At 57.3% G+C, this 26267-nt stretch overlaps 1 protein-coding gene across 12 annotated transcripts in view; it reads right to left on the bottom strand.

Annotated features, from left to right (window-relative positions):
* ABLIM2 (actin binding LIM protein family member 2) overlaps positions 1–26267 on the bottom strand; it is a 147245-nt gene that overhangs the window by 43456 nt on the left and 77522 nt on the right. For 4 of the 12 annotated variants that reach the window (XR_012912438.1, XR_012912435.1, XR_012912437.1 and 1 more), the window contains exons 7-12: positions 25972–26059; positions 21966–22024; positions 14822–14899; positions 9125–9271; positions 6760–6792; positions 4207–4327 (exon numbers count right to left, since the gene is read on the bottom strand). Coding sequence is in view for 3 of the 12 variants with exons in the window: in XM_075992933.1 (XP_075849048.1) it covers positions 4207–4327; positions 6760–6792; positions 9125–9271; positions 14822–14899; positions 21966–22024; positions 25972–26059 (526 nt within the window). In the remaining 9 variants the exon portion in view is untranslated. Of the gene's footprint in view, positions 1–2456; positions 2556–4206; positions 4328–6759; positions 6793–9124; positions 9272–14821; positions 14900–21965; positions 22025–25971; positions 26060–26267 lie in introns of all 12 variants that reach the window. The other 8 variants (XR_012912432.1, XR_012912431.1, XM_012783451.3 and 5 more) reach the window with 3 other exon arrangements.

Raw genomic sequence — 26267 nt, 5'->3', positions numbered from 1 at the left:
TGGATGGGTGGTGGGGTGGGCAAAAATGGGGGGAACTGAGGGTCCCTGCCAGCGTCTGTTCAGCTCAGGATGGGCACGCCTCTCCTTGGGGAGCCCTCCCCCCACAGCACTGCCCACAGGGACACATCCACAGACTGCAGCCAAAGGTGCCAAAGGAGCTGTGGGGAGTGAGCAGGAAAGGCTTTCCCAGAGAATAGGTGGGCCCCAGGTTCCATGTCCAGCTGAGAGGAGGGCAGGCAGCCCTGGGTACAGTTGGCCACCAAAGTGCCCACAGGCCAAATGCGCCGAAGCCCATGGGCTGCTAAGAGGACTAGCTGCCTTTGGTGTGGCCTCAGAGGTGGACCCAGGACCCCAGGGTGGACATATAAACAAGGACCCCAGGGTAGGAGCCTCGCTCTGGGCTCTGCCCAAAGGAGCTTTGGGATTTGGGCCAGTGACTTCTCTCTGAGCCTCAGTCTCCTTAGGGGTAAGTTCTAGAAAAAGGCCAGGTGCTCCCAAGGTCATGGACAGCTGTGGGAGTTGCACAGGGGCAGAGGCAGGGGTGCTGAGCAATCCTGCATCTGACACCAGAGAGGAAGGCAGAGGGTGCCATCTGACTGTTGAATGAAAGGCGCTGGCAGCTGGAGCAGCCAGGCAGGAACCAGGACAGAGACAGGCATCAAAGGTGGCAAAGCCAACATGGGTCTGGTGCCCCATCCCCACACAGGGACAGTGCCTCCTGGCCCTGGCAGATGCCCTTGGATGGGCTCTGTTGACAGCTCTGGAGCCACACTTTGGCGGGTGGGGCCTCTCCGCACTCTCCTCCCCACAGGGGACAGGAGGAAAGGGCTGGGCAGCCTGTCACTCGGGTCCTCCCTGGCCTTTCTCATGCACTGAGGACAGTGCTGCATCCACTGACCGCTGCCCAAGGGAACTGCCCTGGCCTCTGCTCACCCTGCAGTGGCAGGAATTAGAGGGTGGGGACTCAGAAAGGGGAGAAGGAGGAGAGAGTCACAGGTTCTGCGCTGGCTCCAGGCCCGGGTCTGCCCCAGGCCATCTGGGGGGCCAGGGGAGACTGGCTGTGCTCTGGCCGGCCCCAGCCAGGGGCCCCACAGGAACAGTAGGGCCACTGCCTGGGAGGAGCTGTGTGGCCATGTGGCCGGGCCCTTCTGATGCTTGAGCAATGGCAGACGCGGCGTCTCCTTGGGTAACCGGCTCGTGATCCGCCTAAATAGTGACATTCACTACGGGTTCTGAAAGTGTGTGTGCCCTTGCCGTGACTCCTGGGGACCGTGTGGACGTGTGCAGCAAGGCCCCTGCCGCTGCTCGCCTGCTCTCAGATGCCGTTCGGCCTCTGTTCTTCCCAGATGAGTCAGGACATCCCAGCAAGGCCGTGAGCCGTAGGGACAGTCGGCTCGGCGGTGAGGAAGGCGCACCTAGGATGAGGGACTCTCCTCTCAGCAGACCACAGGGCCCACTCAAAGCAAGTGACGACAACGTGCACAGAGAGATGCACAAGTCCTCGTGCCCGTTTGGTGATTTCCAAGTGGTGGGAGAAGCCGACGGTGTTTGCTGGGCCTTCCTGCTCCCTGCGGGGGGAGGGGATCCAGCGTGTGGCTTGGGGGGTCGGTGTGCACTCACTGCTGCTTCCTCTGCCCCTCGGAGTGTTTGGCTATGGCGCAGCCGTCAGCGAGGGCTATGTGGCTGCGCACCACAGGCGGGCGGTGTGAGCACAGGAGTGGTTTTCCTCACGGTTCCGGGGACTGGGAGGCTCAGGTCAAAGGTCTGGCAGAGTCTCTCGTGAGGTCTCCCTTCCTGGCTTGTGGACGGTCACCGGTCACCGTATCCTCACATAGCCTCTGAGTGTGCCCAGAGAGAGCGCTCTGGGGTCCCTTCCTCTTCTCACAAGGACACCCGCCCGACCAGATAGGGCCCCGCCCTCATGACCTCACTGTCCCTAATCACCTCCTTACGGGCCCTGTCTCCAGACACAGTCACGTGGGGGCCGGGCTTCAACACAGAATCTGGGGACACGGTTCAGCCCACAGCATGTGGGAAACACCAGCTTGGCATTCCCCAGTGGGATTCGTGTGCAGGTGTCCACGCGGTGATGTGGACGCCCGTGGGTAGGTCTGTGTCCTGGGCCCTTGGGGCTGACGCAGGGAGTCAAAGGAGGTGACCTGCATAAAGGCTCCTAGTGCAACACCTAGGGCAGGTGCCCGGCCAAGCCTGGTCCCCTTCTCCCATAGCTTTCCAAGCCCACCCCGCCTCTTGTTCCTGTGACATGTTATCTGTGTTCTCCTCCCAGACACATGTACACACCGACACACAGAGCCCAACGCACAGGACACACACAGCAGGGGCACAGGGCGTGGGACAGAGGGCTCCAGGGAAGCCATGCAGGACGCGGGGCAGCGAGCACACAGACACCGGCGCGGACGCCCTCCGCACCACAGCCACGGCACTGTGCGCCTTACCTCGGAAGTAGGGGATGTAATGATGTCTGAACACGGATGTAGGGCTTGGGTGTTGGGACAGGGAGAGGCAGCTACTGGTACCAACACTCACAGTACCAGCTACGGGGCAACAGAGAGCGTCAGTCAGCCTGGGCTGTGGCTGCAAAGCCAGCAGCCCAGACCCCGCTGCTCCAGGAGCACCGCTGATTCCTCTCTCGAGGAATGCACACCTTTTTGAGGCACCTGAGGGGCCACCAAACATGCTTCAGGCCACTTTCCCCCAGGTGCGCAGCAGGGAAACCCACCCTCTGGAAGACAAAGTGGTGGCCCTGAGGGCTGCCGGGCAGGCGCCTCTGCCAGGGCTCTCGGGGGAGGACGGTGCCCTGAGCCAGGCCTGTCGCTCCATGCGGGGGTCTCCCTGGATCGAGGCACCGGGGGAGAGCAGCTGGCCAGGGGCCAGGGAGTGGCCCGCCACCAGATGGCCTCACTGGCCTTGCCTGGCGAGACGCACCTCCTGACTCTCTGGCGTAGCCCAGGCCAAGCATGTTGGCTGGCAAGCCACAGCAGCCGGGACCACGGACCAGGTGGGCAGCCAGGGGTCCCCAGGACTCACCTGCTCAGCTGCTCACTCGAGCTCTCACGCACTCACCTACTAACGCATTCATATATCCATTCACTTACTCATTCACTCACTCATTCACTCTCACTCTCTCATTCATATATTCATTTGTTTACTCATTCACTCACTCTCACTCATTCACTCATTCATTTGCTCACTCACTCTCACTTGTTCATTTACTCTCACTCATTCACTTACTCATTCACTCAATCACTCTCATTCACTCATTCACTCACATTCACTCACTCCTCATTTCCTCACTTAATAACTCATTCATGCTCTTATTAGCTCACTTGATCACTCATTGGTTGACTCACTCATTCGCTCACCCACTTTCTCAACATTTATTGAGAAAATGTACCAGGCACATTGCAAAGAGTCAATGAAAATAACTTTGCAAATGAATGAGTTGTGATTTTTCCACAAAGTCTGCAAAAATAAGTGCTGTAGTTCATGGATGTGAAAATGGGGCCATGCAGCAGCTGGCCGAGCGGCTTGTAAAAATCCTTCAAAAAGGCAGCATCTGCGGGGAGCACCCCTGTGCATGGTTCGGACACACTTGGGGGGGTGGAGGAGTTTTACAGCTACAGGGGAGCAAGACACAGCCGGCACCAGGCAGGGAATGAGATGAAACTGGAGGGGGCCCTCCCGGGGACCCTCTTTGCTAGCAGGGGCCTGGTGGTGGCCTCTCGCCAACTTGCCCACGAGATGGCTGTTGCTGGGGTGACGGGCACAACAGCAGGTGGGGGTGAACGGATACTCTCCCCCCACTTTTCAGCCACTGATTTTACCTGCATAGCTCAAGTCTTCACAGACCCACAAGGGCTCGGACCTGGCTGACATCTAGTGCCGTTTTTATCTTCCTTACATCTCTCGCTACTGAAACACTGGCTGGATTCTCTGCTCAGGTTATGTGTCACAGGACAATTTCCCCAGCCAAGGCAACAGCTGCCTGTGGCCAACCCCACCCAGGTGTGAGGAAGTCCTTTTCTTTACGTGGCTAAATTGACCTGTTCTCAGCCGCCCCCCACTGGCAATCCCACCCCTTCCATCATGTTTTCGGTTGCACAAGAAAGAGGCCACTTTGTAACAGGAAAACCAAAGAGAAGTGCAGCTCTACTGGGGGGATGAAGTGCCCACAGGGCCAAGTACCTGGACGGCTGTAGTGCTGGGGCGAGCGTGAGGTCGGCGTGTAGCGCCCGAGGCTGACCGAGCCAGTGGAGCTGGGGCTGGAGGTCCGGCACTGCTTGTAGGAGCGGTCGTCCTGGTCCCCCTGGGAGGGAAAACACAGCTGTGGGCACCGGAGCCAAGAGCGCTGCCCGCCCCATCCCCACCCCTGCCTCCAGCTCGAGTCTGCCCACCGGACCCAGTGGCTAAATCCCTGGTACTTGGAGGGCACCCCTGGGGAGAGCCCTCTGCCACACCCCTTCCCCTGCAGGCCAGGCTTCCTCAGAGGGGGTCAGAGCACCTGGGCCCACCCACTCCCCCAGTCCCCGCCTACCCAACCCTTCCCAGCACCCAGCGATCCTTGGAGCATAGCGTGAGGACCACTGGGACTTCCCCAGGCCTGCTGGGGTCCTTCATGCATAAGCCAGGGACTCTAAGGGTGCTGGAGGCACGTTGGAGGTGGGGACGTGCCCCTCCTGGGCTGGGAAGCCCTGTTGAGTCAGACCCACAGGCACTAACAAGGCAGAGCTCATCGGAGCAGGAGTGGGCAGCTGTTTGGAGCGGTCAGAGTGGGCAGCGTGGCGTGGTGTGAGATGGGATGGCACCACGGCACAGCAGAGCAGGCTGCCCTGTTGCCACAGTGTGGCATGCTGGCTTTAGTCGTGACACAGCTGTGGGGTGGACGCTGTTTTGCCAGCGCTGTGATGAGCAACTGGGCTCCTGGTCTGGCCCCCCAGCTCCCAGGCTGGCAGAGCTTACCTCCCAGCCCTCAGGGCTCGCTGTCTCTGAAGCTTGCCTTGTGCACCCCATCCATGCTTTCTCAGGACAGCCCTCAAGCCAAATTCCTACCTGTGCCTGGCTCTGAGCCCCTAGGGCTGGCACACCCTACAGCCATGGGCATGCTCTCTCGGGTAGCTAGGCCCTGCTATCTTTCTCCTCTCCACCCTGGTATCCTCCGCACAGCCCTGGTGGCCACTGGCCCCAGACACATGTCCTGGCTCCTCGCTCAGCCTGTACTTGGGGTGCACTGGCTCTATGCAGGATGAGCAGTGTGAACAAGCCAACCACCTGCACGTCTGGTTGTCACATTCCTGCGTCCGAGGATTTGGTGCCCAGCTGCTGCAGGCTCTCTAGGTGGGGCAGGCTCTCCCCACAGAATAGCGCCATCAGGGCTAACATGTGCCTGTTCCTCCCCAGTCCCCTGGCACCGTGTCTGTGGTGACAGCCTGGGGAGTCAAGCAGAGAGACCAGGGCTCTGCAGAAGATTCTGGCTCTCCCAGGCCATAAGGAGTGAGGGGACGGCCTCGGCCTGGGAGGACAAGCAGGTAAGTTCTCCCGGGACCACACCTGAGGGCTGGTTGGGAAACCTGGCTAAGGTCCTGGTGAGGGTGGCCAAAGTCCCAGGGCCACAGTGACCACCTGTGGACTGGAAGCCTGCAGGCTGTGCATGGCCATGCAGCTTCCCACTGACCAACCGCGTGCACTTGTGTGTCCAGCTTGGGGTCATGGCCCAAGAGATGGAGCTTTGCAACGAGACCAGGCTCCTCTTTAGAGTGGGCTCTGCCTTGAGCAGACCCTTCGCCTCATCTGGAAGGATCTGGAAGTGGAGCCCCCATCACTCCCTCGTGCAGGTACAGAGGTGATACAAGAATGCCTGGCCCCAGGCCCAGCACGTCAAAGGTTACTCATGCCTAGGAATCACTATGTTCATAATTTAACGAGCAGCCATGACAACCACGGCCAGGGCACAGCTCCACTGGCGTGGGCGGCTGGGATGGGAGGCCAGGGAGCCCAGTGGGGTGGGGCTGGGCTGGGATCCTCCTCCACCTCAGGGCTCCTGACCCTGGAAACGTTATTTGACTTCCCTGTGTCTTGATTTCTCTACTGGTAAACTGGGAAATATCATAGAACTTGCTTTGGGGGGCTGGGGTGGGCTAAGGAGGTTAGTATGCACCAAATGCTCACAACAGCGCTGAGCACGGAGACAGCACTCGCGTGTGGCTGTGTCACAGGTTTGCATTCCTGGCTACGGTGACATCCCTGCACAGAGACAGCCAGTGCCCAGAGCTGCAGCAGACTGGAGTCTGATTGGCAGTTGTCTGTGTCATGATTGATTTTGAGAAACAGGAAGGAGGACCTGGACTGCTAGTATTATAATAAAGGCTATCCAACGGAGAAATGCAGTCTGAGAGTCCACCATCCAGGGCCTGGCCGCTTCCCACACGGGCCCCTGGGAAGAGCGTGACATACTGTCTGGCTCGCCCAGCTCCTGACTGTTCCTCTAATGGAAGCCGTGACCCAGAACAACATCTACTCCAGCGGGACCTGTGCCCCAGGCGTGCACATTTGCGGGGCTGGCAGACACACAAGGGCAGCATGCAGAGGAGACATGATTATAAAAATAACCAGCACCCAGGAGGGCGCCCTGAGCCACAGGGGCTGTCAGGAGCCGCGGGGCCCCTCCTGGGTGCACTAGGCGGTTATCTTTACAACCAGCGGCACCACGAGCAGGCAGGGGAGGCAGAGGGTGACGGTTACCTCAGTCGGCGTTGGCGAGAGCAACTGAGGTGACTGTGGACACAACACACAAAGTGGCCTGTTAGTGCTGTGGCATCAGGCAGTGACTTTGGGGGAGAAGGGAGAGTTTAGTGGCTGCAGGCAACGCAGGGTGCAAGTGCTCATACGGCGAGGCCTGCCTGCCAAATGGGACAGGACCCTGCCACAAGAGACACAGGACGGGCCTCTAAAACCTTTCTGCAGAAATATGGGCAACAGCACCCAGCAAAGAGGTCCCTGGAAACTCAGGTCGTGCCGCTGAGCTTTTCCCTGCCCTGGCCCTCCACACCCTGCCACCTGTCACCAAGACACGTGTCCATAGGGAAGACTGTGGCTCAGGGCCAGGGGTGGCACAGCCTGCACGCCATGCCCTGGGCTTTCTCTGGACAAGGGAGGAAGGGGGCCCAGCAGGGAGAGAGGGAAGCGGGGCCGCAGGCTTTGGGGTTCGGCCTGGCCCTGCCTGGGGAGGGTCCCGGGGCCTTGGGGAGTGGGCTGACCACAGCCTGGCGCCTCCCGTCATGGTGGGCGAGCTCTGCCCACCACCCACAGACTGGCCAAGACTGGGAGAGGCAGCCTGGAGGTGGAGGAGTCAGAACCAGAGCGCTGCCCTAACAGGACGGGCAAGGATTAGGGGAGAGAACTGTGCCCCCACGCCGCCAGTAAAAGGCACTCCATCCTCGGGAACGATCGCTATTACAGCGCAGCGCGTGACGCCGTCTGGGAGGCTGGGGTGGCCCTGTGCAGCAGCACCCTCCTCGGGTGGGATGGCCTGCGGGAGGTGGCATTGAGGGGAGAAACCCTCCTGGGCTGTCCTCGGGCACTGCTGTAGAGGAACCTCGGAGTGAGCACACCTGACCCAGGACACATGGCACCATCCACCTGCCAAGCCAAGCCCCTCGGGGAGGGCCTTTGTGGCTGAGGCTGGGATCTCACACACAAGGCGCAAATTTGCAGCATGGCAGACAGGCCGATGCAGGGGCCGCAGAGAGGGAGGGGCCTCCTGGGCCACACACACAGTCCTCTCTGCCCCCGGGGACAGGCCCTTGGGTCTGCGTTCTGGTCATGTGCTCATGACATGGAGGGACCCGAGAAAGCAGGACTGAGGTGGGAACAGCCACACCCACACAGCCCCTCCCAGCACGGCTCGCTCGGAACACAGGCGTGCGTCGGGCAGGGTTTGACGTCCCAGTCTGTGGGGAGGCAGACGGCCTCAACCTGCTCTCTGGACTCCAGGCCCTGCCTCAGAGGAAGAGCAAAGACTTGAGGAAACAGCCAGCACATCACGTGGACTTCTAGGGAAGAAAGAACTAGATTTGGGTCTTGCCTCTGCTGCCTACTGGCTCGAGCACCATGGCCCAGTTGCCGGACCTCGCTGGCTCTCTTCCAGGGCCCGGTCTGGGCACAGACCAGATGCTGGGTGATGGAGCCACTCGGCGGGTGGACCTGCACTCTCAGCACTGGGACTTGCCACTGGCACCCACGGCCCACCTGCTGGCCCTGAGCTCTTCCCACCCTCCCGCTCAGGCCTCGGGCTCCGCAGCTGTGCTATAACTCCGTCTGCAGGGCCGGGCTGGGCTCACCCTGCGCCAGCCGCGTTGAGCACGGCACCCCTGCAGTCTCAGCCCTCACTTCCCGAGAGGCCCTTGCTAAAGTCTCGAAATGAGAAGGTCCAAGGGAAACGTGTCTGAAAGGACTGGGTTTCCCTGCCCAGGGGAGCACCTGTGTCCAGGCCACACACGCCAACAGCCTGGCAAAGACGGCTCTTCCTGCCCAGGCAGTCCCAGTTACATGGAAACCTCAAAACCACAAAAAGAAAAGCAAAAACCAACATGAATTCCACATTAAATGGAGAAGAGCAGCTTTGAAGTCACCAAGTAATATAGAATACACAGTCCACAGGAGCGCCAGGGAAAGAGTTTGTGGTCCAAGCAGGTTGGTGAGACCGGCCAGCGGTATCGTGGGCCGAGGCGTGTGCCACCCCAGCAGGGTGGGCGTGTGGCCCAGACTATTCTGGATAAGGGAAAACAGAGCCTTTCATGCTTTGTGAAAATAATCCAATACTTAAGGAAATTAAGAGATTTTCAGTTGCTATCATTTTTCCTTAAAACTAGCGTTCTTCCTACTTTCTGCTCCATTTAACGAGGCTTTCCAGATTCCCTCCTTTAGCGAGGGGAAATTTGGGGCCAGAGCATACTGGGAACGACGTCAGCGGGACGTGCACAGGGTTATCTGCAGGGCATGGAGAAGGCCGAGAGTTGCAGGGGGTGGTGAGGGCAGAAGTAGGCTTTGTCCGAGTGGGACCCACGCCAGGGACAGCCCGCCTGGGGCAGTGCGGGCAGGGCCGTACCTCGCCGCAGCTCTGCCTGTCCCCTGTGGAGTGGCTGATGTAGGGCGAGTAGGAGATCATGTCGGGGCGGTCGATGTCATAGATGGCCTTATTTTTGGGAAGGGCAGCCAAGTCCCTGTAGTCAAGGATCTCCCCACCGAGCTTCGCCTGCGAGAAAGAGCAGAGAAGGCTATGGTCAGACCCACATCCCGCAGGGCAGAGCCCCCAAAGCAGGGCAGGGGCTGGGCGTACCCCAGCTCCTGGGCAAAAGCACAGAGGACTCCAGAGCAGACGGGCCTGGGTCCACGCAGTCTTGAAGAAGCCTCAGTTTCCACTGTATAACGTGGGGGACATGATCCCAGAATAGCTGTGGGGTCACAGAGGTGAAGTGAAGCCTGTGACAGCAGACAGTAAGACTCAGTCCACAGCCTAAACACACATGCATGTACATGCATCATATATGTACACACACGTGCATGCACACACACAGATTCAAACCTCCCTTGGCATTGGTGGGGGATCTGACTTGTCAGATGCCCGGGCCCCTGCAGGAGACGAGGCAGTGTTGGCATAACCTACACATCCTCCCGCATACCTCACACGATCTCTAGAGGACTCACCCAACACCGCGTAACTGCTGAGTGAGTAGTGGTTACACTGAATTGCTTTATTCGCATTTTTTAATTATTGTATTAGTATTTTTTGGTGTTTTTTCCTGAATATTTTCAATCTGAGGTTGGTTGAATCCACGAATCTGTAGATGTGGAACCCATAGATATGGAGGGTGACAGCACACACCTACACACACATGCACACACATACATGTATACAGACACATGTGTGCACTGCTTGCACACACATGTATACTCACGGGGAACATGCCTGTCTCATCCTGTGGAGGCACAGACACACCTCACATCCCCACCTACCCCCACATACTAGCACACACATGTGCACACCCACACTCACACTTCTGCACACAGCCACACACCGACGCGGGTGCTCACACGCCCTTCCGTGCCCACAGCTCCCTCACAGCACATTCCCACACACTGGCGCACACACATGCACACCTAGACTTGCTCCCTCAAACTTACATGTATATTCAGCCACACAAACTGCACACACAATCAACTGGCTGTCACCCAGCGAGCACACTCACACATCCACACTCGCAGGCTCACAGTCACACACGCAGCATCTCTGAGTGCTCGCAGGCTCATACACACTCAGCAAAGTGCCCAACATTTGACAGGCTGGGTGGGGTCCGGGACCGCGTCTGTCTTTTCCACCTCTGGCCTGTGCTGGCCCGTAGACGGCATGCAATTGTGCTTGTGGGCTGTGGCCTTGCAGATCCATTTCCTCCCAGGCCAGTCCTCCGGTGGTTGCCGTGACAACAGGCTATGCTGTCTCATTGGTGGAAGGCCACTGGAGTGCGTGTGTACAAGTGTTTTCTCTCTGCTTCTTCCTTCCCATACTCCACACAGCATAATAAATAATAATATGGCCCTGTATGACATTATCATTACAATATAATCCAGCCATTAATAATATCTAATGTAATAATGCTGCTTTTATACTGTGCTTTATTGCCATGGTGAAAAAAAGGTTACAAACCAGTATGTTCAGTGTGACTTCATGTTGCTAAAAACATCACACATGTGCACGCAGAGGAGAGCGATCCACAGGTGCACTCCACAGCAGAGTGGTGGCCACTCTGCCTGGCAGGATAATAGACGGTATTAATTTTCTCCTTTGTGCTGATCATGATTTTTTAAAAGAAAAATGCAGGCTTCTTATATAATTTTTTAAAAAGTAGCAAAATGGATTATGTCAAAAGCCCACAATCTGTTGAGCTCCTACTGTGTGCAAATTTTACCCCTAATACCAACATGGACGAGGCACAGCCTCTATTCACCAGGAGCACCCTGCAAAGCACTCTGAGGTGGCATGGAGTGGGCCCCTCCTGAGGCTGTGTGTGTGCCCAGCACTGAGCGAGGGGCCAGGTGCACAGTAGGTGCACACCCAGCTGGTGGGGACATTCCTCACCCACCAATACCCTGCCTTGCTCCTCGGCACGCACCCACCTGAAACCTGTGCATGGCACGTGTCCCATCCCTCCTGTGGAGCAGAAGCCTCCCCACCCCAGACAAGGACGCCCTCTGGCCTGACACAGCTGGGTCCCCGGGCCGAGCCCAGGGCTTGGTGCTTGGTTGAGCTTGCAACCACCTGATGCAAGAAGACAGGACCCGTGCCAGCTGTTTGCAGCACTGAGCGGTAGGGCTGAAACCCACTAGAAGAAAACCAATCTTTGGGGTCACAGAAACCTGGGTTCAAAGCCCTGCTCTGACACTTGCTGTTGTATGGCCTTGAAAGTGAAACCACGACAACAGAGGCTGTCACTCTTCACTGCAGGATTATAGGGTCACTACGGTTCCTAAGCTGCTTGCAAATGCCAATTCATTTAACAAAAAAAGCTCACATTCGATGAGCAGTTACTATGTGCCATGCAGTTGACATCAACAACAAAAAGAACAACAGCTGCCACCTCTTGTGAGCACACCCCGCGCCAGGCCGTGTTCAGTGCTTTGTCAATGCTGGAGCGCAGAAAACGCCCAAATACGGCTTCAGCACGAGTACTCGGAACTCAAGCAGAATGGAGCCTTGGAAGCCCTTGACCCACTCCTGCCCTCCGGTCTCTTGCCCCTCTTCCCCTGAAGGCCTCCTGGAGTGGGCCACAGAAACCCCCAAATCAGCCATAAAACCTAGAAATGTGACTCTAACCTCCCCCACCTTTCCGTGTAGGGCTGGCCGTAAAGAAATTCTCTACCTACCTGTCATAAGACCCGCATTCCAGCGGGGTCCTGCCCTGCGCGCAGGAGGAGAGAGGGCCACACAGAGCCAGGAAGCACCTGAGCAGGCGGGCCTTGCTGGGTTCCCCAGTCTGTTCCTGTTGGATCAGACCCTTTTTGTCCAATCCCATTTCTGCACGGCTGCTGTGGAGTGAGGGGAAACTCCCCCTTTCTCCAGAAGGTTTGCTGACAGATGAACTCACAATAAGGCAGATAATTAAGATAAAGAGATATATTTACCTGCTCATGGGAGAATGGAGTGGTTGCCCAGTATTTCTGGGGGTCCAGAAGGTCATATACCTCATTTTAGAGGGGAGGGGATGAGGAATATGAGTAATTCTGTTCAGGGGCAATAAATGGTCACTAGGGAGGATAACTAGGTACTTGGGAGAATGAATGGATGGGGAAACAGACTAACTTATAAATGATTCTCTTGGGAAAGTCAATTAACCTGAGAGACAGGTTATATTCAAAATGACTTGTGCCAGGACTGGTTGCATTCCATTGTTCTTTTTGTTTGTTTGTTTTTTTGTTTTTTTTTTTGAGACAGAGTCTCGATTTGTTGTCCAGGCTAGAGTGAGTGCCGTGGCGTCAGCCTAGCTCACAGCAACCTCAAACTCCTGGGCTCGAGCGATCCTTCTGCCTCAGCCTCCCGAGTAGCTGGGACTACAGGCATGCGCCACCATGCCCGGCTAATTTTTTCTATATATATCAGTTGGCCAATTAATTTCTTTCTATTTATAGTAGAGACGGGGTCTCACTCTTGCTCAGGCTGGTTTTGAACTCTTGACCTTGAGCAATCCGCCCGCCTCGGCCTCCCAAGAGCTAGGATTACAGGCGTGAGCCACTACGCCCGGCCCATTGTTCTTTTTTATGGGTCTGGTTTTGTGCAGAGAAAGATGGAAAGCCCCGCCAAGGCCTGTTGATCTCTCGGGGCCTTTAATTAAAAATACTGTCATATTTTGAGGTGAAATTTCCTGAGCTCCTTCCCTGTCCATACCTCATTGAACCTAAGTGTAAAAATGGACAGTTTCCCTAGGCCTTTGGGTCTTTAATTTCTGACACTTCCTGTGTCATATAAAACTTTGATTAAATAAATGTGTTATGTTTTTCTCTTGCTAACCTGTCTTTTTTCATAGGAGTGTTGGCCGTGACCCTTACAATGGGTGAGGAAAGGAATCACACCCTTCCACACCTACACAAACATTATCTCATTTAAATAGTAATAACCATAATTATTATTATTCATGATGATGATGATGATGATGATGATGGTGTTATGGGCTGAACTGTGTTCCCCCAAATTCCTATGCTGATAAAGTCCCAACCCTCAGAACCTCAGAATGTGCCTGTGCTAACCCAAGGTCATTGGGGTGGGCCCTAACCCAGTCTGCCTGGCGTCCTTATAAGAAGAGGAGCTTGGGGTGCAGACACCCAGAGAGGGCAACCGTGTGAGGACAGGGAGAAGGCGGCTGTCTGCAAGCCCAGGCGAGAGGCCCCAGGAGAAACCTGCCCTGCCCACACCTTGATCTTGGATTTCCAGGCTCTGGAACTTTGAGGCAATAAATTTCCGTTGTTGAACCTGCCCAGTCTGTGGTCCTTTGTCACGGCAGCCCCAGCAGACTGGCACAGGAGGCAACAACACGACAGCAGTGAGCGTTTCCTAAGTTCCTCCCCAGGCCAGGGCTGCACTCAGAGCCTCACGGGCAGAGCCGAGAGTCCTGGGTGGAATCACTGGGCTCTCCACGTCCCACAGATGGGCTCCTGGAGGCACAGGGTGGGTAACACCTCGCCAAGGACACACAGCTGACCTGGGGATGTCACACACCCGTCTGAGCCCCAGAGTAAACACCCCAAAGGGCCACGATGCCATCCAGGCTCTGGGCTGGCGATGTGTCACACTACCCAAGGACTAGTGTGCTTGCTGTCATGACCAACAGCATAAGGCCAGGAATGACCCTGAGTCCAACTATCAGAGAGATTAAGGGCAGAGAAGAAGCACAAAAAAGGTCAAATCCGACCCCCCCGTTGTGGCATAAATGGCTGAGGTCCCAGCTGGGGTGGGAGGGGCGGGGGAGAGTGAATTGTCCACGTCACCAGCCGTTCTGGTGGCCAGTTCTGGCGTTGGAGGGGCCTGCACGTCCCACTGGGACTCCTTCCCTGATATGCCATCCCTCACTTTGGACCCTGGGGCTCTCTCTTAGACGAGGTATTGGGTATTTACACAAGCAATGTCAGCAAATGACAATGACAGCAACCTCCCATTTCTAATCCTTCCGTTCAGAGGAAATTATTGTTAACAACTTGTTAAAATGTTTCTAATCATTTGTTTACTTGTAAGTGTATAGGCACGTACATACACAGACCCCACAGAGACACACACACACCCTCTCTAAGGAAAATGGGATCACAAGATTTATAGTATCCTTAACACACTTCTTTTAGGGAACATGTTGGGAAAAATTTGCACGTTAATATGCACAGCTCTGTGCTGTTACCCACAGAGTCTGCATGATCCCACTCAGGTGCCTGGCAAGCTCCAATTATCGGCTCAGGATGTGATGTTTTTGGACCATTATAAACAGCTGTGTATGCACCACGTTGTGCTCTGGTCACCAGATAATTGGGGACAAGTTCTCAAGGGAATTGCCAGGTCAAACATTGCAGGTTTTGAATCAACCTCATAAAGCCTGCACTGCCCTCTGCCCTAGCAGTGACAAGAGTGCTGGCCCCACAGCAGGTGCCCTCAATGACAGTTCTTAGGACACTGTCCAGTCTCCAAAGCCAGCTTAGCAATGGCACCAGGTCCCCTCTTCCCTCTCCGCCCTCCTGCCCGGCCCACTCTCCAGAGAAAATCCCAACTTACATAAATCACGCGGCTCGGAGACCCTGAGGTGCTGGAAGCAGGTACAGAAATGATGCTCTCCGAGGAAGTTCTGGTCTCCTAGGAAAGGAAGGCAGAGGAGGAGATGCAGACAGGTATTTCAGCATCAGGTCCTCCCAGGCGGTTACACTCCAGAAGAGGAGGGAGGCCCCTCCTTGCACCTTCCTGTGGCGTGGTGACAGCCAGCTACTCCTACACTCAGCAGGCCACCATGGGGATGGGACAGGACCAGGACCAGCATGGGGCCACATGGCAGAGGGCAGGGCAAACCCGCAAGGCATAGGGGCTGGGGCTGGGCAAACCTGATTGCAAATTTGGTTCTGCTTCTAGAAAGGAAAGAGAAGAGGGAAGAGGTGTGATGCTCAACCCACCCTGTCTGCACTCGCTCCTGCTCAGCTCCACCCAGCCCTCTCCATGCCTGGCACTACCTTGTATCTTTCAGGACTAAGCTTGGCTGCCGCAGCTGCCGCCTCCGCCTCCTCCTCCTCCTCCTCCTCCTCCTCCTCCTCCTCCTCCTCTTCCTCCTCCTCCCGAGGTCTGCCTGGCTTCCCTCAGCCCCAGTGCTGCATACTAGTTGAGCGTCAACTCAGGGGTCTGCCTGTCCCCTGGAACCCGGGTTCTGAGGGACAGCAGAGGTTGAGCCCTTGGCCACGCCAGGATGGCAAAGCACCACATGTCACTTGCAAAGAAGGTGACTCCAAGGCCTGTAACACAGGGTCTGCTATTCCTGCTGCCCCTGGGACAAGGTTGTATATTTTACAGGCCAAAATGATGTACGCCTAATTGTTGTAGATTAAAAACACTCTTTGAATCTCAGCTTCCTTCTCCATAAAATGGAAATTCCTCCCCTTTCCATTTCTGGGGCTTAGACCAGAGATGAGGCAAGCAAGGTGCTTAGCACTGAAAAATTCTTGTGACTATTATTTCAACTCAAGCTGGGCTTATGAGATGTCCTTGACAGAGAATGCCCTTCTCTGCAAAGCGGACTCGCGTTGGGGGCTTTAAGAGAAACGGTCTACTTTCCCCTAAGCCAAGCACAGCTGCAGCAGCACGAGGACGTCTCCCAGGCTATTTTGCCATCTCCAGTTGAGCCTGGTGCAAGCTGGTGGTTACGCTTAGGAGGAAGGGAGCTCGGGCTGGTTTCTGCACGGGCCCTGGAGGCTGGTTTGCTCAGGCATGTCTGAGGCGGGTCACAGCCCTCTCTGGGCTCAGGTCTCAGCTCTGAGAGGAGGAGGAGGAAGAGGAGAGGAGGAGGCCTCCCCTGAGCTCAGGGAGCAGAGAGAGCAGAGAGGGCATCTTCCCCAGGGTGAGGAGGCGGGAGCTTTTTCTGACTTTCTCTCTATCCTGACTCCAATTTGCCCAAAGGAGTTTCCCGAGGACAGTCCATATCCGTGGGTTCTCCCCGGGCCGGAGGGAGAGTGCCTTGTTCAGACACACAGAGGCAGGGCCGTGAGCTCACCCAGCTCCAGCCCCCACTGCCTTCTCCAGCTTCACCTGGCCCCAGGGAAGCAGCTGTCCTACAAGAGTGACAGGACACCAGATTCTCACTAAGGTTGACCTCCTCGTCTCCATGTTAAAGCCAAGGGGCTGAGACTCAGAGAGGGATACTGACTTGCCCGAGGCCACACAGCTAGGAAGAGGCAGAGCTGGACTCCAAGGCCACAGCTTGTTCTATCACCTATAGCTGCTGCTGAGAATTCTGTTAGAACATTCCTACTCACATTCGGCCAAATGGGCCTACCTCTGGCTTTCTGGGCAGGCTAAACAGGCCTGTTTCCTCCTCGTTTTGTGGCCCCACAGTCTCCAGCTCCCTCCCAGGCTCACACCCCCAGTGATGCTGGCTTGGGCCTCTGTGTACTGGGAAGGCCTTACTCTGAAGGAGACCAGGAGGCATCGCCATGGAAACCCACAGCCTGCAGGACCAGTCGGCCAGGCCAGGGCCCCTCCCCTGAAGTCACTCAGCCCCTGGCCAGAGTGGGAGCCCCTCCCAGCCCAGCTGTCCCTGCGGTCACCTTCACTGTTCTCAGGACTCGACTCTGGCTGCCCAGCGAGCACAAGGCCAACTCTCTGCCACATCGCTCTGAAACCCTCACGCAGTCCCTTGTAGGTCACTCATAGACACAGCACTCAGAGCCAAAACTGGGCTGGGCTGCAAGTCACAGCTCCAGCATGCTCGGAGATTCCCACCCTGGCGGGCCTGGCCCTCCCTCACTCACAGCACACCTCAGAGCCTGCAGCCCCCACTGCCTCCCCCAGCAGACAGGAGCTCCCCAAGAGCAGGGACCCCCAGGCCTTATTCACCTCTGTGTTCCAGGCACCCAACTCCAGAATGCACGAAGTAGGCACTTAGCGGCTGTGTGCTGAATGACCATACGACCAAATGCCCAAGGACACACTCAGGACAGGGCAATTAAGACCACACCCTTGGCAGATGCCCAGGGACATCTCACATGTGGTACTTGTCCTGGGGTGCTCCCATCCGTGTGGAGGGGGGCAGCCATGGAGGCAGGAAAACCTTCCCGGCCGAGACCAGCGGCACAGTATGCACCCTCCTCCCCACGTCCTCATAGGGATCCAGGGTTCAGGCAGTGGAGACCAGTGTGCCCTCCTTCCCATGTCCTCCCGTGGATGTAGGGTTCAGGGATTCAGGTACCCACCTCTCTTGCTGGAGAACAACCCTGAGGCAGGGGTGGAGCTGTCTCTGCTGAGGGCCATGAGCCCGAGAGCGGCCCTGTTACATGACAGCTGAGCACATGCCCCGGACAGATGTCATTTCTCCTCTTGATTACCAGGCAGTGTGGTGGGAGGTGGGACCACCTCTACCTGGGTGACAGTTTCAGCGTTAATGATGCAGCTGCCACCTCATGTTGTGTTTCTCAGGGGCTGACGGTGCCTGGTTTATGCACATTCACTTAGTAACTGGCTGCCTGGCCTCTGCCCCACATGTTGAGCAAAGCCAACTAGCCCCCTTTTATAAACAATTGTTTCAAAAGCATCTTCGAAAAATAGAGCCTAGGAAGCTGACTCTGCCTGCACAGGCCCATAAGGACAAGGACCCCTTCTTCCCTGTCCCGCAGCATCTGGCCGCTCTGAGGGCCTCCCTACCACTGGGCCTGTGGCCTGGAGGCCAGCTCAGTTGGCATCAATGCTGAGGCTGAGGGTGGAGCTGCCGCTGCCAGACCAGGCCACGGCCAAGGGCCCTGTAGCCAGCTGGTGCAGGCCACCCGAACCTGTCCCTGAGGGGAACTGAATGTGCCCATGGTCTCCCTTTCCTGCCTGGTCAGTCTCAGGAGACAAGGTGGGAGTTCCCCGTGCACATGCCTGGAACCTGGTCGGGCCCTGTCCGCAGGTCTTCTGCCCAGATAGACGCCAGGGCCCAGGGCCCTGTCCGCAGGCCTTCTGCCCAGACAGACGCCAGGGCCCAAAGTCCTGTCCTCAGGCCTTCTGCCCAGACAGACACCAGGGCCCAGGGTCCTTCCTATCCGCAGGCCTTCTGCCCAGACAGACTCCAGGGCCCAGGGTCCTTCCTGTCTGCAGGCCTTCTGCCCAGACAGACGCCAGGGCCCAGGGTCCTTCCTGTCCGCAGGCCTTCTGCCCAGACGGACTCCAGGGCCCAGGGTCCTTCCTGTCCGCAGGCCTTCTGCCCAGACGGACTCCAGGGCCCAGGGTCCTTCCTGTCCGCAGGCCTTCTGCCCAGACAGACGCCAGGGCCCAGGGTCCCTTCTGCAGGCCTTCTGCCCAGACAGACTCCAGGGCCCAGGGTCCTTCCTGTCCGCAGGCCTTCTGCCCAGACAGACTGCAGGGCCCAGGGTCCTTCCTGTCTGCAGGCCTTCTGCCCAGACAGATGCCAGGGCCCAGGGTCCTTTCTGTCCACAGGCCTTCTGCCCAGACAGACGCCAGGGCCCAGGGTCCTTCCTGTCCGCAGGCCTTCTGCCCAGATAGACGCCAGGGCCCAGGGTCCCTTCCGCAGGCCTTCTGTCCAGACAGACGCCAGGGCCCAGGGTCCCTTCCGCAGGCCTTCTGCCCAGACAGATGCCAGGGCCCAGGGCCCTGTCTGCAGGCCTTCTGCCCAGACAGATGCCAGGGCCCAGGGCCCTGTCTGCAGGCCTTCTGCCCAGACAGACGCCAGGGCCCAAGGCCCTGTCTGCAGGCCTTCTGCCCAGACAGACGCCAGGGCCCAGGGTCCCGTCCGAGTCTCAGGCAGGATGCTGCCTTGCTCGCCTCTGAGGCCCGGGCGCCAGGGACAGTCTGGAGAATGAACCATGGACCACATCAGCCACTGGAGAGGACGGAAGAATTCAGTGTGCCGCCACCTCCTGCCCTCCCTGCCGTGGAAAGCAGGAGCGGGATTCGGTGATGGGGCTGCCCTGCGGCTGAGGGGACTGCGCACGCAGAGCTACTGAGCACAGCGTTGTGGAGACAGGGAGGAGCCTCTGCCCTGCCCCAGCCTTCGCGCTGCCCTGCCGCCCTCCAGCTCTCCCCCCGAATCCTCCTCCAGCTGCTCTCGGGATACCACCCACGCCTGTGCCCGCGCCCTCGGCTCAGGGTCTTAGCTGGCTGGGTGTGCTGCCCAGCAGAGGAGCTGCCCTCCAGGGGCCCTGATGCCAGTGTCACACAGCTTAGCTCAGAGAGTCCTGCACCTGAATTCTGTCCCAGACCCTAATAGACACTCGAATAGCCCACTTCGTTCCCTGCAGGTTCAGTTGCTGTCTTTCCATCTCTCAAAGAGGAGCCCAGACCTGCTGCTACAGGACGTCTGTGTCACTCAGGACCCTCAAGGTAGCCATTTGGTGATCTGGGCGGCGCTCCAGGACCCAGTGAAGGAGGAAGTGGAAGGCCAGGGGTCGCTGTGATCCTGTGGCTGGACCAGGACGTGGCCTGACCTGTGGGCTGTAGGGCTGTCCTTGGCCACAGACCACCGGCCAGGCGGTCCCTGTCCTCTGCACTGTCTTGGGCCCCCGTGGGCCGGGGCTTGTGGCAAGGATCCCGATGGGGCATCCCTGGCATGGGGCCTGCACACACAGGAAGCCCGACCTGGCTGACTTGTCCCTTCCCTGCCAGGGCCTGTGGTCCTGTGGCTGCAGTTCACCCTCTGGAGTCTGTTCCTTCCTTCATTTAACAAACACGAGCCTCTGCCACATGCCAGGACTCAGGCCAGGAGCTGGGACTCTGGAACCAGGAGTCTTTCCTCCAGGCTCCTGGTGGGCTCAGCAGGAGGGGCTGACTGGTCTGATGGGGTACGGGCTCCATGACGCGGCGCACAGGTGATCTGTGAGCCTTCCACCTGGCAGGGGTGGGCGCAAGCAAGGACTCAGGGTCATGGGGAGGAGTTGGCAACGTCTTCAGGGGTGACATTCAAGGTGGATCTTAAAGGCCTTGAAGTAGGCATTTTCTGGGATGCAAGAGGAGGGGAGGGCCTCCCGGTGGAAGGAACAGCATTTGCAGAGGCGCAGAGGCCAGAGACGGCATAGCCCTGAGCAGGGGTGCATCTGCTCGGGTGGAGCGCAGCTGGGGTGTGGACTAGTAGATGGTAATGGGAATTCTGCCCTCCCTCCAGGCACTGCCACCAGCATCCTCTCAGCTCCTGGGGCTTGCCGGCTCCTTCCTGCCTCGGGGCCTTTGCACGAGCTGGTGGCCCTGCCTGACACCCTCAATTCCCATCCTCATCATGGCTGACTCTGCCCCTTAGCTCCAAGCTGAATTCCTCTGGAGGCTTCGGCTGACATCTTGTCGAGGTGGGCTCTCCCCTGCTGGCCTCCTCAGGACCCCCATTGGCTTCCTTCAGTGCACCTGCTACATTAGCCTCCGTGCCACTGTTTGTGTGTTGAGGTGTTGCCTGCCGGCACGCGAGCTCCAGGGTGGCCAGGTACTGCCCGCTTGCCCACGGCTGCACCTCCCGTGCCTGGCGCACAGCAGGGTGTCTGTGTAGTAGAGGATTCGGCCTTACCCAAGGGAGGACTGGCCTTTGCCGTTGGTTTCTGGGAAGGAGCCTGTGTTCCACCTGAGAGGAGCACCTTTGTTTGTGGAGGGGGTTGGCCATCTTAGGGTGGCGGGCAGCCAATCACATGACTTAGGGGAGGAGCTTTGGGTTCCATGGTATCAGCTGACCTGGCAACTAGTATTAATCGACCAATCACAACTATGTCCCGGAGCCCCAATCAAAGCTGGGGACACTGAGCTTTCCTGGTTGGCAATACTCCACGCACACTGCTACGGCAGTGCTGGGAAGCCAACGTGCCCCAACTCCATGGGGAGAGGACCACAGAAGCCTGGTGTTGGGACCCTCCTGACCCGGCCCACGCGGCTCTTCCTTGGCCGACAGCACTCTGTACCCTTCCTCCCTGTGATGAACCATAACCATGGGCACGCCACATTCCACAAGGTCTGTGAGCCCTTCCAGTGTCCGTTAAGCCTGGAGGGAGGGGAGGCTTGAACACAGAACTGGTGTCAGAAGTGGGGGCGCTCTTAGGACTGTTGGGGCCCCTTCAGCAGCACAGTCATCCCCAAGCTCTCACAGCTATCGGTGCTCACTGAGCGAGCCAAGTCAGCAGGGCCCAGCACGGAGGCTCCTCAATGTCCCTTTGCTGCAGTTGAATGTCTCCCCAAAGCTCATGAGTTGGAAACTTGGTGGCCCTTGTGGCAGTGTCAGAGGTGGGGCCTTTGGGAAGTGATTGAGCCATGAGGGCTCCACCCCCCACGAATGGATTAATGTCATTATTGCGCGAGTGGGTTAGTCATCGAGGGAGTTCAGCTCTTCTCTCCATCTCATAAACTCTCACATCCTCTTGCCCTTCCGCCATGGTGGCCCTCACCAGCGGCCAGCACCACGCTCTTGGAATTCCCCACCTCCACAGCCATGAGCCAAATAAACTTTTTTAAATAAGTTACCCAGTCTGTGGTATTGTTACAGCAACGGGAAACCAAGACACCCTTGTTATGCCTCGCCTCATCTCTCACCTGATCCACCTGCTTGCCCCCTGCCACCTCCTAAGCCTTGTTGCCCTCCCCCCACAGCCTGTGTGCCTGGCCAGCGACCTGTGGAAGCTGGTCGGTGTCCTCTTAATTGTATGAAGATTGCATGTGAGCGAGGAAGATTACATTGGAGAAACTAGTGAATTCCACCAACCTTGTTTTTGTCTTCAGTTCTGGCCGCTTGTCGACATGCCGGATGCCAGATGGAGGAACCTGTGGACAAATTCCCAAGGGGGGAGGGATTAGAGTCATTCCCATGACTTGGGGGCCTGTGTGGAAAGTCAGAGGAGGGACACTCACTTGAATGCCCTCCAAGCAGCCCGAGCATCCCTCTGGGCCAGGGTGGCACTGGGCATGGGACTCCCAGATCACAGTGCTCACAGCCTGCTTTTGGGTGGAGGCATGAAATAAACAGGCCAAGTTCCTGCAACGTGCTAACTGCTCCCACAGGAAGAGGCACAGGGTCCCGAGGAACCTGGGGGTGGGGAGGAGGCATCTCACCCAGCCTGGGGCAGCCAGAGAATGCGTCTCAGAGGAGAGCACACGAGAGCTGGTCTCAAGGGCAGAGGCAGGGGGAGAGAGAAGGGCCTCCCTGGGCAGAGCCCACTGAGGCAGGCTCAGCATTGAGGGCAGTGGCCAGGCCCACCCAGGGGCACAGCTGGGACGGAAGCTGAAGTGGGGACCGGGCTTGGGGAGGAAGACTTTGAGGGTGGAGCTGTCAGCTAAGAGGTCAGAAGGGAGAAGCTCAGGTGGGAACTTAGGGTAGTAGGGGCTTAAACGTGTGTGTGGAATGAAGGAACTCATCCCATTCCCTGCTTGCAAAGGCTTCCAGTCACGTGGGTTTGATCACCGCTCCTCCCCGGGAGCAGAGCTGCATCTGCACAGAGCTCCGAGAGACCGTGATTGGAGTTGTGTGTATGTGTTTGTATAAAATGCTTATTGTTTTCTAATTTTTTATTATAAAGGCAATATATATCCATTATTAAAAATTATAAAAACCTAAAAAAGTATCAATAAGAAAATTAAAACCATCTATACTCTCTCACCCACTTTTTGCGGGCTGCCCTCCAGTAGACATGTGTGTTCTAAATGGAATGCAGCTCACGTGCACATATAATAGCTTCAAATCCTGCATCTTTTGCTTAAAAATATCTTAAACATTGCCTCGTATAATTAAATATCAAAAAATGCAACTCTAAGGGCTACACAACATTCCATAGTAAGGATGGATGTGAATTTATCTTATTTACTTGTCGGTACCACTGCTGGGCCCATGTGCACACCTGGCACACACCTGGAAATGGAGTTTGGCTCCAAGGGCATGGACACGCTCAGGGATCGTGAGAGTTCTGTCAATTCCCACTTTCCACCTACCAGCGGCAAGAGGCCTGTTTCCTTGCATTTTCAGTGACACAGGGGCTCACACTTCCTTTTTACCTCTGTCAACACAGTGGGACAAAGTAGCATCTAAAGTCCATTTTAACTGGGCTTCTAGACAGTGAGCACCAACTGCCCTCCCACATGCTAGGGACAGCGCCTGTGCTGGGGGCAGTGGTGGTGCTGAGGTGGTGCCTGTCTCGTCACCCTTGAAGACCCTGGGGGCACCAGGACCCATGCTCTGCAGGGCTCCTGTGGCAGAAGATAACCTTGTCAATGACACTTTCGTGGGCCCTGACACCCAGGCAGGCCAGGCAGGCGCCTCAGACAGGATGCCCCGGCAGGGTCTGCTCCGTGGAGCAGAACTAGATGGTCACCAACCTGGTCTGATCTGTCATCGCACAGACTGGGGACTCCAAGGCCTGGAGCGGGGCAGGCCAGGCTTCAGTGACCCATGGACAGTCACAGCAGGTCCCACTTTAGAAACGAAGAGCCTCTTTGTTCCCAAGACCAGGCCACCCTGGACATGAGCTCGCAGCCCCGGGCTACTGTCCCAGCGCCATTGTGCTCTGCCTCAGTCGCTGTCATCTGAGAGCACAATGGTGCTAACACAGTGGGGCTGAGACCCAGGCAGAGCAAGCCCGCCTGCCCCGGCAGCCCAGCACTGTGGGGTGGGCCCAAAGGACCCCTTCACGGGCTCTTGAGCAGAGACTCGAGGAACAACGGTGACACTGGGGACGAGGCCGTGACGTCACCCCACTGGGTTCGGCCTCAGAAAGGGAGGCCTGTCCGACAGGCAGCCCTGAGAGGACGGCTGGGTGAGGTCATGCAGCACCTGCAGGAGGCGTGCATGGCAGATGCCACACAGCAGCTCTCTCACCACCGGCCCAGCCCAGCTGGCCTCTGGGGTCACTTCAGACACAAATCTTTGAAAGGAAGTAGGGGCTAAAGAGAAGTCTCAATACCAGAGCCCTCCTTGCCTGAGCCCTGGGGACGGCGCCTCCGGCACAGGACGGCTGTGACACCCTCACCCGCCCTGGGGCAGCCCGCAGGTCAGGCTCCTCTGAGTCCTCTTCCCCACTTGGTCTCGACCTTGGCCCTGCCTCCGCCTCAGCCTTAGGCCTGCCTTGCCCAGGCTGAGCAAGACTCCTGCTAAGCCAGCTTAGCGGAACACGCACCCTTACATCTGATCACCTCCACCCCCACCTCTGGCGCCCAAGTCCTTGGCCTGACTTCAGCAGGAATCCCACCACCGGCCTGTAGCTCCCCTGCGACCCCTCCCTGCCTCTCGGCCATCGTTCCCCAGTTTCGGTGAGATTTGGAATCCAGCCTGCCTCTCTCTGACCCCTGGGGCCACAGTCCAGAATGGTCTTCCTCACCGTTTGTAACGAGCGACAGGATAGTTTTCTTTACCAGGGAGGGCTCAGAGAACGGGCAAGCCACAGGTGAGGGGGTTGTCCACGCGACAAAGCAAGGCGTCACTCTCAGCGCACACACCCCCAAAGCACGGCTAGGAGGCCCAAGTACGGCACCCCAAACATGCCTCTTTGGCATAAGGATTATTTGGGGAAACAGCAGGCTCAGAAAAGCTTTGAAAACAGAGCAGAAGCAACCCTCCTGTGAGGGAACTGATGTCCCTAAAGGACACCTCCTCCCGCACCGGGACAGGAGGATGACACCGGGCCACCGGAGTCTCCTGCCAGCGGGGAAGGTGCACAGCGAACTCCCCTGCTGACAGGGCCCGTCTCGACAGGGGCGTGCTGCACACACTGTCCTCTGCGCCAGGGAAGGGCGCGTCTAAGCCGGACACCAGGGCTGCCCTGCTCGTGACGAGCGCCCGTTCCGCTGAGCTCTCTGCGCATGCGTGCGGCACACGCGTCTGCACGCTTGTCCTGTTGATCCCTCGCGGCAGGTGTCCATCCCAAGGACTATGAAGGGTGGAGAGGAAGGTGTTTTTCCTTCCCTACAGGAGCTCTCATCTCCCTCCTTGCCTGCCGGTTGCCATATACGTCGTAAAGAAATAAATGGTGGCTGAATGCCATTATTGGAATGCCAGTTTAATTGTTAAAATGAGAAGCAAAGAGCTAAAAAAAAAAAAAGGTTACTCTGGAAGAAGGGGAGTGATGATCCTTGTCAAGCCTTGTCTTTTCTTCAGATCCGGCAGTCATAGGCTACCCCTCCTTTTATTATTATTAATTTTTTAATGGTGAATGGGTTGGGGGGGGTCCCACAAAATGCCATGCAATGCGTAAGGGGGTCAGTGTTTTCCTCCAAAACCCTCCTTTCCCCGACGCTGTGCCGGGCAGGCCGCCCTTGCTGCAGAGGAAGGCCTCAGCCCTGCCAGCGGAGGCCCGCCCGGCCTGTTACCGCTCCGGACAGAGGGAGGGTGCAGCAGGAGCAGGAAACGCCTCAACTCTTAACTTGGACTCTGGGCTGGGAGGCTCTCTAGAAGAATCCTAAAGTGACAGCATACGTAACAGACTATATTTGTCTAAGTTTTGCTACTGGGACCCAAGGTGCTAACACTGTGGGAGCTGATGTTTCATCCAGTCCTTTCTCATCACACCCATCTCAGGCTCGCTGAGGGCAGCCGGTGGGTGAGGCAGCTGACAAAGCCACCCTTGGGCCCCACCCTGCCTTGCCGGCTCTGCTGAGAGCCTGGGTGCTCCCAAACTAGCAGGACGACACACGGGGCCAACCAGCTCCTGCCCAGCACACGGCACGGACCCAGTGCGTGACAGTTTCTTGCTCCAGGGCACTAAACAGCATGTTTTTATTTTTACCTTGAAGATACATCTCTTCTCCTTCTGCGAACATCTGGCCACACCTCACACATAGCGCGCACGAAGGGTGGTAGTGTTTCTCCCCCGCCTGCAAGGAAGCACAAAGCAGGGGTGTTTCTACTGAAGGGAGAAATGTCCCCTGGCCGTAGCACCTGGCCTGGACATAGCACAGGTGCGCAGGGGGTGCTGGAAGGTGTGCTAAACACCAAATGGCCCCACAACCTTTGGGACCAAAGACCCTTCCATGGATCCCAGACCCAGGGTGCCCCTGAGCAAGGCCCAGCTGCACTTGCCAG

Source organism: Microcebus murinus, chromosome 16 (assembly GCF_040939455.1).
Source record: "Microcebus murinus isolate Inina chromosome 16, M.murinus_Inina_mat1.0, whole genome shotgun sequence".
NCBI classification, from domain to species: domain Eukaryota; kingdom Metazoa; phylum Chordata; class Mammalia; order Primates; family Cheirogaleidae; genus Microcebus; species Microcebus murinus.
Note: the sequence above shows the minus strand (reverse complement) of the source record. Positions and strands in the feature narration are given on the sequence as shown.